Here is an 11,490-nt window from a genome sequence, read left to right as displayed (position 1 = left end):
CCTACGGGGGCTCGTTCTGCAGCGATCGTGAGTACACACCTTCTTCATCATCATCATCATCATCATCATCATCATCATCCTCTGCTTCTGTTCCTGTGGACAGACTTGTTTATCCTGCTGTGGTTCATGTGAACAGGGTCCATTAAAGGATTAGTTCACCCAAAGATGAAAATGAGTCCATGATTTACTCGCCCTCAACTCATCTTAGTGTATCTGACATTCTTCTCTCAATCACGAATACAATCACATGTCCTGGATCTTCCAAGCTTTATAATGGCAGTGAATGGCTGATTAACTTTTGAAGTCCATAAAAGTGCATCTGTCAATCATAAAAGTGCATCTGTCCATCATAAAAGTGCATCTGTCCATCATAAAAGTGCATCTATCCATCATAAAAGTGCATCTGTCCATCATAAAAGTGCATCTGTCCATCATAAAAGTGCATCTGTCCATCATAAAAGTGCATCTATCCATCATAAAAGTGCATCTGTCCATCATAAAAGTGCATCTATCCATCATAAAAGTGCATCTGTCCATCATAAAAGTGCATCTGTCCATCATAAAAGTGCATCTGTCCATCATAAAAGTGCATCTATCCATCATAAAAGTGCATCTGTCCATCATAAAAGTGCATCTATCCATCATAAAAGTGCATCTGTCCATCATAAAAGTGCATCTATCCATCATAAAAGTGCATCTGTCCATCATAAAAGTGCATCTGTCCATCATAAAAGTGCATCTGTCCATCATAAAAGTGCATCTGTCCATCATAAAAGTGCATCTATCCATCATAAAAGTGCATATGTCCATCATAAAAGTGCATCTATTCATCATAAAAGTGCATCTGTCCATCATAAAAGTGCATCTGTCCATCATAAAAGTGCATCTATTCATCATAAAAGTGCATCTGTCCATCATAAAAGTGCATCTGTCCATCATAAAAGTGCATCTGTCCATCATAAAAGTGCATCTGTCCATCATAAAAGTGCATCTGTCCATCATAAAAGTGCATCTATTCATCATAAAAGTGCATCTGTCCATCATAAAAGTGCATCTGTCCATCATAAAAGTGCATCTGTCCATCATAAAAGTGCATCAGTCATTCACTGCCATTATAAAGCTCGGAAGATCCAGGACATTTTTTAATATAACTGTGATTGTGTATTAGTCTGACAGAAGAATGTCATATACACTAGGATGAGTTGAAGGTCAGTAAATCATGGACACATTTTCCTCTTTGGGTGAACTGTCCCTTTAAGCCTTCAGTGGATGGTGTGTAGATGAAGGCGTGGTTTGTGTGTTTGGGGATGTTGTGTGTTTCTGAGCACACACCTCCTTCATTATCTCTTACTGTGTCTAATGTGATGCTAATTTCATCTCCTCTCTTAATTAGCTGATTTATTGTGGTGATTAATTGGTTTTTCGAGCGCTCCCTGTCGGCTTCGTTGGATTAATTGGTCGCTAAGTGAAATCATTAGCATGTGACTGTGAGTCATCTGTGCACTTCCTGTTTCCTGCAGAACGTGTGTGATCTGGGTTTAGCTGTGTGTTTAAAGCTGGTTTACTCGCTGATAACTAGCAAACACTCCTGCTGAATCTATATTAGTTCTGATGCTTGGGTTACTTGTTAAGAAGGGCTGAAACAGTTTCTAGATGGTTGTGAAGTAAAGCAGACAGAAACCCTGGCATTACCCAGCATGCACTAGCCGTCATTGCCCCGCTCGGGTAACTATAGACCTGATATAGTCCGGCGGTGAGTAACACACTAACAGACGAAATAACCTCGGGTTTGGTTACATGTCGGTTTAGCCAAAGTAACTCGCAAGATGTTTGATATTCCGTCATGTTAGCAGAGTCAACAGTGATTACACAGTGTTTGGTTTCATTTCTTCGTTGTGTATTTGACTAGTCTGTTCTTGCGCTGGTTCAGACAGCCTTGTGTTAGCCTGGGCGTCAGGCTGTGTTCGATGCTATTAGACGTCTTTTAAACGCAAAATTGCTTGCTGGGTGGAAACAAGCACGTTTGTAGTCAAAACACTTCTTTTTGTGATTAACTTTATATTCGTTTTTTAAATATAAACATCAGTTTTCTCTTACACAACATGTGTGTGTATGTGTGTTGATCTGTGTTTGTGGGTGTGTGTTGATCTGTGTGTGTGTGTGTGTGTGTGTGTGTGTGTGTGTGTGTGTGTGTGTGTGTGTGTGTGTTGACCTGTGTGTGTTGATATGTGTGTTTGTTGTTCTGTGTGTGTGTGTGTGTGTGTGTGTGTGTGTGTGTTGACCTGAGTGTGTTGATGTGTGTGTGTGTGTGTGTGTGTGTGTGTGTGTGTGTGTGTGTGTGTGTGTGTGTGTGTGTGTGTGTGTGTGTGTGTGTGTGTGTTGACCTGTGTGTGTTGATATGTGTGTTTGTTGTTCTGTGTGTGTGTGTGTGTGTGTGTGTGTGTTGACCTGAGTATGTTGATATGTGTGTTTGTTGTTCTGTGTGTGTGTGTGTGTGTGTGTTGACCTGAGTGTGTTGACATGAGTGTGTTCATCTGTGTGTTGATCTGTATGTGTGTGTGTGTGTGTTAGAGTGTGTTAGAGAGTGTGTGTGTGTGTGTGTGTGTGTGTGTGTGTGTGTGTGTGTGTGTGTGTGTGTGTGTGTGTGTGTGTGTGTGTGTGTGTGTGTGTGTGTGTGTGTGTGACACACTGGTCAACACACAGATCAACACACACAGATCAACACACTCAGGTCAACACACACACACACACAGTGTATGCACACACACATACACACACACACACACACACACACACACACACACACACACACACACACACACACACACACACACACACACACACACACACACACACACAGTGTATGCACACACACACACACACACACAGTTTATGCACACACACACACACACACACACACACACACACAGAGACACACACACACACACACACACACACACACAAGCACACACACAGTGTATGCACACACACACACACTGGGCTTCTTTCTTTAATAGGTCAGTTTGGCTGTGAATACAGGGGCTGAAAGATTTGTGTGTTTTCATCTGCAGCTGCAACACACACACACACACACACGCATACACACACACACAAACACACACTCATTTACATGTAAATGAGGTCATATCGTATAAAGGCTTCTATAAAACACTGCCTGCTGTTTTAAGTGAATCAGTATGCAGTGTCTAGTGGTGATGTTTCGAACAGTAGCATACATTATTGTTGTCATTTTTGTGCGTTTAATTCAGTTATTTCACATTGCTAATACAATTTAAAATGTAAAAGTGTTGTCAGTCTGATGAGACGAGTCGAGACATGTTCAGATCATGGCTGATGTCACTTCCTGTTCATCATCACACAGGAAGCAGAAGTTTCGTCGAGGCTAGTGACCCGTCTCTGAACTCGTCTAGTAATTATCCGACTGACAACAGCATGTGTGAGAGAGCCATTAATGTCAGGAGTGATCATCATCATCATCATCATCATCAAGTGACACACACTGAACGAGGAGGGAAACAGTAGTGGGCGTTGACCATTCGCTAATCCCGCCCCCTTGTGCCTTCTACGTCCAGTCATATCTGAGTGCATATCTTGTGTCATTCTCAATAAAGGCAAGTGAAAATGAGTTCTGTAAATGATTGTGTATTCATATTATTCAGCGTTTGAGTCACGTAGCGCTCGTCCTTGAAGTGATCAAATGAAACACAGGCGCTTACGAACCCTGACGGTGCTGAATATATTTACTCTGAGAGCTGGATTGTGTCTGAATCTGAATCATCACAACTAATGACTCATTATTGACACTCCGTTTCAACACTGTTGAACAGCACAAAGTTTTCAATTCTTTTCTCACACGAAAACTGAAAGACATCCTGTATTTCCTCGTTAAACTCTAAGCACACACAGTCTCCATGAACTGTTGCACCTGTCAGTCACAGCTGTGCTGGCGTGCTATTGGTCCGAATGTGTGTCAGTCATGCTCTGGTGGCCACGCCCCTTTACTTGATCATTGTTGTTTCTTGATCTGGCGTGTTTTTTCCGTTTGATTTTGATACTACTTCCAGTGTTATTTTTGTGTCATTGAAATTCTATAATAGTTTTTATCATAGTGTAACTTCGTTGATTCACGTTTATTTGCCAGCAAAAGACTTTTGTCAGCTCCACTCATACTACAAGTTGTACTTATCCATGTTTGTATCCCTGCCACGGACAGTCTGATCAGCAGAGGGTTATTAACTTAAGTAAGTTTTGACCTGAAAAATTTTACTTTTTTTTTTTTTACTTTATTGGAATAGTACGAAACTTGGCAAAGATTTTGCCACTTGCTGTGTAAACAAAAAATAAATAAATCATGGATATGATTCGAAAAAGTTCAATGGTTCTGAAATAAATAGTCACACTTGTGCTCCTCGCGGTCAGAAACGAGCGCATTGGAAACGAATGAGAGAGTTTCCTCTAGTGGAAGCGTTTGGTACTGCAGCCGAACAACATCTCACTGAAAGAGCATTTACTGAGACATCAGATCACATTTGGAAGAAAACTTGTTTAGGTTTGTGGTTTTGATTTTCTTGCAGTTTTAGAGTAAAACCTGATTTTGAAAATATATATTTCATATAAAAATTGAAAAGAGTATTTTTGTGCATTTTTCATAACAATAAACGTACAATTCTGTAACTTTTTTTAAGTTCACTTTTTCAAACTTGTTTCACTTCAGCAATAATCTGCCAAGTGTCGTCTTTAAAAAGAGATCAAACTTCAATCTGTCGCTCTAAAGAATTCAAGATTTATCACAGTTTAAGTTGGAAATTTATTTTCAGGTCTATGATCAAAAAGTGAATAAATGGATTATAAATACGGTGTAAATATAATTTAGTATAAAAAAAATACCCTAAAAATATTAAATAAAAAACATTATCAAACTCAAATATAATTTTCATTGAAATAAAAAAAATTAATTCTGTAATTTTTGACCGACAAACAAAGAGCACCAGAGGGTTTACAGGGCAGATATTGTAAGAGTAGGTTTATCACTGAAAACTGTATCGTACTCTGGCCACTCTTTATACAGTTATATGGTAACTATGGAACACTAAAGCAACAGATGTCTTATATGACTGGATGCGACGGCGTTTTGCTGCAGGCGGAACTTATAAGGATGTTCAGACTGCAAAACAACACAGAGATTCTGCTGAGAGAAATGTCTGTAGCGCTGCTTTAGTGTGTGTGACAACACAGCCTCATCACCAGTGAAAGTTTCTCCTTCTACAGTCTTCTCCTTCTCTTTGACTTCACATTAATAATGAGCGCAGAGAGCTGGTGCTCTGAATATCAGATGAGGATGAGGAGTCCTCGTCTCAATGAAGGAGTTTAATTCATGAGGCATGAAGCTGTTCAAAGCCACAGATCGACCTTTAGCTGAACTAGAGAGAGAGAGAGAGAGAGTGAGATCTCATTGGCTCATTATCTCTACAGAGAGCGAGATCTCATTGGCTCATTATCTCCACAGAGAGCGAGATCTCCTTGGCTCATTATCTCTACAGAGAGAGCGAGATCTCATTGGCTCATTATCTCCACAGAGAGCGAGATCTCATTGGCTCATTATCTCTACAGAGAGAGCGAGATCTCATTGGCTCATTATCTCCACAGAGAGCGAGATCTCATTGGCTCATTATCTCTACAGAGAGAGCGAGATCTCATTGGCTCATTATCTCCACAGAGAGCGAGATCTCATTGGCTCATTATCTCTACAGAGAGCGAGATCTCATTGGCTCATTATCTCCACAGAGAGCGAGATCTCATTGGCTCATTATCTCCACAGAGAGCGAGATCTCATTGGCTCATTATCTACACAGAGAGCGAGATCTCATTGGCTCATTATCTCCACAGAGAGCGAGATCTCACTGGCTCATTATCTCTACAGAGAGTGAGATCTCATTGGCTCATTATCTCTACAGAGAGTGAGATCTCATTGGCTCATTATCTCTACAGAGAGCGAGATCTCATTGGCTCATTATCTCCACAGAGAGCGAGATCTCACTGGCTCATTATCTCTACAGAGAGTGAGATCTCATTGGTTCATTATCTCCACAGAGAGCGAGATCTCATTGGCTCATTATCTCCGCAGAGAGTGAGATCTCATTGGCTCATTATCTCCACAGAGAGTGAGATCTCATTGGCTCATTATCTCTACGGAGAGCGAGATCTCATTGGCTCATTATCTCCACAGAGAGCGAGATCTCATTGGCTCATTATCTCTACAGAGAGCGAAATCTCATTGGCTCATTATCTCCACAGAGAGCGAGATCTCATTGGCTCATTAGGCTCATTATCTCCACAGAGAGCGAGATCTCATTGGCTCATTATCTCCACACACAGCGAGATCTCATTGGCTCATTATCTCTACAGAGAGCGAGATCTCATTGGCTCATTATCTCTACAGAGAGCGAGATCTCATTGGCTCATTATCTCCACACACAGCGAGATCTCATTGGCTCATTATCTCTACAGAGAGCGAGATCTCATTGGCTCATTATCTCCACAGAGAGCGAGATCTCATTGGCTCATCATCTCCACAGAGAGCGAGATCTCACTGGCTCATTATCTCTACAGAGAACGAGATCTCACTGGCTCATTATCTCCACGGACAGCGAAATCTCATTTGCTCATTATCTCCACGGACAGCGAAATCTCATTGGCTCATTATCTCCACAGAGAGTGAGATCTCATTGGCTCATTATCTCCACAGAGAGCGAGATCTCATTAGCTCATTATCTCTACAGAGAGCGAGATCTCATTGGCTCATTATCTCCACGGACAGCGAAATCTCATTTGCTCATTATCTCCACGGACAGCGAAATCTCATTGGCTCATTATCTCCACAGAGAGTGAGATCTCATCGGCTCATTATCTCCGCAGAGAACGAGATCTCACTGGCTCATTATCTCCACGGACAGCGAAATCTCATTTGCTCATTATCTCCACGGACAGCGAAATCTCATTGGCTCATTATCTCCACAGAGAGTGAGATCTCATTGGCTCATTATCTCCACAGAGAGCGAGATCTCATTAGTTCATTATCTCTACAGAGAGCGAGATCTCATTGGCTCATTATCTCCACGGACAGCGAAATCTCATTTGCTCATTATCTCCACGGACAGCGAAATCTCATTGGCTCATTATCTCCACAGAGAGTGAGATCTCACTGGCTCATTATCTCTACAGAGAACGAGATCTCACTGGCTCATTATCTCCACGGACAGCGAAATCTCATTTGCTCATTATCTCCACGGACAGCGAAATCTCATTGGCTCATTATCTCCACAGAGAGTGAGATCTCATCGGCTCATTATCTCCGCAGAGAGCGAGATCTCATTAGCTCATTATCTCTACAGAGAGCGAGATCTCATTGGCTCATTATCTCCACTGAGAGCGAGATCTCATTGGCTCATTATCTCCACACACAGCGAGATCTCATTGGCTCATTATCTCCACAGAGAGCGAGATCTCATTGGCTCATTATCTCCACAGAGAGCGAGATCTCATTGGCTCATTATCTCCACACACAGCGAGATCTCATTGGCTCATTATCTCCACAGAGAGCGAGATCTCATTGGCTCATTATCTCCACACACAGCGAGATCTCATTGGCTCATTATCTCCACAGAGAGCGAGAACTCATTGGCTCATTATCTCCACACACAGCGAGATCTCATTGGCTCATTATCTCCACACACAGCGAGATCTCATTGGCTCATTATCTCCACACACAGCGAGATCTCATTGGCTCATTATCTCCACAGAGAGCGAGATCTCATTGGCTCATTATCTCCACACACAGCGAGATCTCATTGGCTCATTATCTCCACAGAGAGCGAGATCTCATTGGCTCATTATCTCCACACACAGCGAGATCTCATTGGCTCATTATCTCCACACACAGCGAGATCTCATTGGCTCATTATCTCCACACACAGCGAGATCTCATTGGCTCATTATCTCCACACACAGCGAGATCTCATTGGCTCATTATCTCCACAGAGAGCGAGATCTCATTGGCTCATTATCTCCACACACAGCGAGATCTCATTGGCTCATTATCTCCACACACAGCGAGATCTCATTGGCTCATTATCTCCACAGAGAGCGAGATCTCATTGGCTCATTATCTCCACACACAGCGAGATCTCATTGGCTCATTATCTCCACAGAGAGCGAGATCTCATTGGCTCATTATCTCCACTGACAGCGAAATCTCATTGGCTCATTATCTCTACAGAGAGCGAGATCTCACTGGCTCATTATCTCTACAGAGAGCGAGATCTCATTGGCTCATTATCTCTACAGAGAGCGAGTTTTCATTGGCTCATTATCTCTACAGAGAGCGAGATCTCATTAGCTCATTATCTCTACAGAGAGCGAGATCTCATTGGCTCATTATCTCTACAGAGAGCGAGATCTCATTAGCTCATTATCTCTACAGAGAGCGAGATCTCACTGGCTCATTATCTCCACAGAGAGCGAGATCTCATTGGCTCATTATCTCCACAGAGAGCGAGATCTCATTGGCTCATCATCTCCACAGAGAGCGAGATCTCACTGGCTCATTATCTCTACAGAGAGCGAGATCTCATTGGCTCATTATCTCTACAGAGAGCGAGATCTCACTGGCTCATTATCTCCACAGAGAGCGAGATCTCATTGGCTCATTATCTCCACACACAGCGAGATCTCATTGGGTTTTTTTCTCTTCGAACCCAAACCACAAGCACGGCAATCTCTTCCTATTAATTTTTCAGATTGAGATGGAGACAGCAGTGTTCTTGTGGCTGTGTGTGTTAACGAGCGTTGTGTTAGTGAGTGTTAGCTGTGTGTGTTAGTGAGTGTTAGCTTTGTGTGTTAGCGAGTGTTAGCAACACTTTTACTACGTGTTAATCACTGTGTGAGTCGCTCAGAGGCCGCGAGGGCAGGTCTGGCAACCGGCGGTTTGTCTGCCCTTCACAATCTCTACAGTAATTACAGCCATGCCTGATGAGCCGTGCTTTATTGCTCTTCTGCTAACAGGAAAGAAGCGCATCCCAGAGAAATCCCACTCGGTTCTGGTCCTGCGTACAGCTCTTCAATCAGGCCCTCGTTTTCCCTGCTGGAAGACCAGATGAAACCAGCTCCTGATGCTAGCTGCTGTTAGCCTGGTTGTAATGGATCCTCTACAGTCATTAGCTGGGCTAAACTGGTCTTAACTTTCAGAGCTTAAACAATAGAATGGCAGTAGCAATGCCAAAGTCATTTATTCGATTCCCATGAAAGGCAAGAACTGATCAAACATGGAGCTTGAATGCAATGTAAATTGCTTTGTATAAAAACGTCTGCCAAATGCATTAATGTTAAAGAAAAGGATCGTTAGCTGGTCTAGATGGACTGCCTGGTCAATTCTCATGGCTAGTGTTGACCCATGTTCTAACCAGCTACAATATCCCATTAACCAGGCTTAGCACCAAGTTCAAATCTCAACAAATTGGATTATTTTTAACCCAAATTGGGAATTTAGTTTCAGACCATAATAATCCCATTTGTGTTTGTGCACAGGTGTGTTTATACAAATTCCGACAGCTTTTAACATCACTAATGTCAAAGGTCATTGGTCCTCGTACGTACCGTGACCGATCATGATGGATTAAGATGGTCTGACCTGGGGCCAGTTGAAGAAAAATATCCGCTAAATCGAGACTTAAGAATTAGTCTGACCAACTAGAAATTAGCCAATCAGTCTTACAAAAAACGGTAGATGGGTCTAATTTGAGTCCGAAAAGAAGTTATGACCAGTCTTGAAAAAAAAATTAGGTGACTAACATGCAATTAACCAATCAGTCTTACTTTTCGGAATCAAATTAGACCAATCTACCTTTTTTTGTAAATGAGTTATGACCAGTGAACAGGTGAGTAACTAGGACTAGTCTGACAGCCGGCCACTGTTTTCTCCAGCAGGATTTATTTGTTGTGGCGTTTTTCTTGTCCAGCCAACATAAAACACCTTTGAATAATGTGAAATCTTTTGTCATTACCACGTTCCCTCCGTTTCATGACCGAACTCTGCCTACTTCAGTCCGTAGGGATCAGAGCGTTGTTTTCCCCACCGCAGCTTTTAAATAACGTGTGTGTGAGCGCTCAGAGCTTTAGAAACACATTAGTTTGAACCCAGAAGCTTGACTTGAGTCTGTAACTTTCACTGGATCTTCTGCTCCATTAAGGGTCAAGAGTTTCCTCTCAGGAAGCCAGAGCAGGAACAGTGATCGATGCCAATCTCCCAAATGGATTTCAGACTGTGGAGGGGCTGTGCACTATAGATTTTTACACACACACACGCGCACACACACACAGACACAGACACAGACACACACACACACACACACACACACACACACACACACACACACACACACACACACACACACACAAACACACACACACACACACACTGAAACCCATCCGTAGCTGTCATCTACACACACACAGACATACACACACACACACACACACACACACACACACACACACACACACACACACACACACACACACACACACACACACACTCACACACACACACACACACTGAAACCCATCCGTAGCTGTCATCTACTCATTGATCCGCGGCCGGTCTCCATCTCGCGTGGAGTTTGTCTCGGCTAATGGACGCCGCTGAATCCAGTCTTAATCTGCTCAGAGACTTTAAGATCTCGCATGGAGTGAGCGCTAATCTCTCGTTTGCCTTCAGTCGTTTGGAAATTAAAGTCATAATTAGTTCCAGTGGCCGTGAACGAGTTCATGAGAGCGCGGCTTTATTTGTCTACAGTAACAGTCAATAAGGCCTCAAACGTCCGAGTTCTGGATAAGACACATGCCTTTGGTGTGAGAGACCCGGGTTTGAATCCACTGTGAGACACCAATGTGTCCCTGAGCAAGACACTTAACCCCTAGTTGCTCCAGAGACGTGCGACCTCTGAAATATATAGCAATTGTAAGTCGCCTTTGGATAAAAGCGTCAGCTAAATGAATAAATGTAAATGTAAATGTGATAACTGCGAGGGTTATTCAGTGTGTGTGTGTGTGTGTGTGTGTGTCAGATTCCCTCAGAGAACCTTACTCCTGATAACTGATGTTGTTGATGGTGTTACTCAGGGGTTTTAACTTTTTGTTTATCAGTAGCAAACCTGTGCAGTGTGTCTGTGCTTATTAAAGATAATTAGATGCAGGTGTGTGTGTGTGTGTGTGTGTGTGTGTGTGTGTGTGTGTGTGTGTGTGTGTGTGTGTGTGTGTGCATGTGCGTGTGTGTGTGAGTGATTGAGTCTGTGTGTGTGTGTGTGTGTGTGTGTGTGTGTGTGTGTGTGTGTGTGTGTGTGTGTGTGTGTGTGTGTGTGTGTGTGTGTGTGTGTGTGTGAGTGAGTGAGTGTGTGTGTGCGTGTGCGTGCGTGT

At 42.8% G+C, this 11,490-nt stretch overlaps 1 protein-coding gene across 1 annotated transcript in view; it reads left to right on the top strand.

Moving 5' to 3' along the window:
• LOC143702179 (neurexin-2-like) overlaps positions 1-3,656 on the top strand; it is an 84,004-nt gene extending 80,348 nt beyond the window's left edge. Inside the window, exons 11-12 of the mRNA XM_077195702.1 lie at positions 1-27; positions 3,383-3,656. The exon at positions 1-27 is cut by the window's left edge and continues 93 nt beyond it. Coding sequence (XP_077051817.1) covers positions 1-27; positions 3,383-3,543 — 188 coding nt within the window. The 3' untranslated portion in view covers positions 3,544-3,656. The remainder of the gene's footprint in view (positions 28-3,382) is intronic.
• Positions 3,657-11,490: the final 7,834 nt, after the last annotated feature.

This window comes from Siphateles boraxobius, unplaced genomic scaffold (genome assembly GCF_051911475.1).
Source record: "Siphateles boraxobius isolate OS27281-9 unplaced genomic scaffold, OSU_SipBor_1 345, whole genome shotgun sequence".
Taxonomy (NCBI): domain Eukaryota; kingdom Metazoa; phylum Chordata; class Actinopteri; order Cypriniformes; family Leuciscidae; genus Siphateles; species Siphateles boraxobius.
Note: the sequence above shows the minus strand (reverse complement) of the source record. Positions and strands in the feature narration are given on the sequence as shown.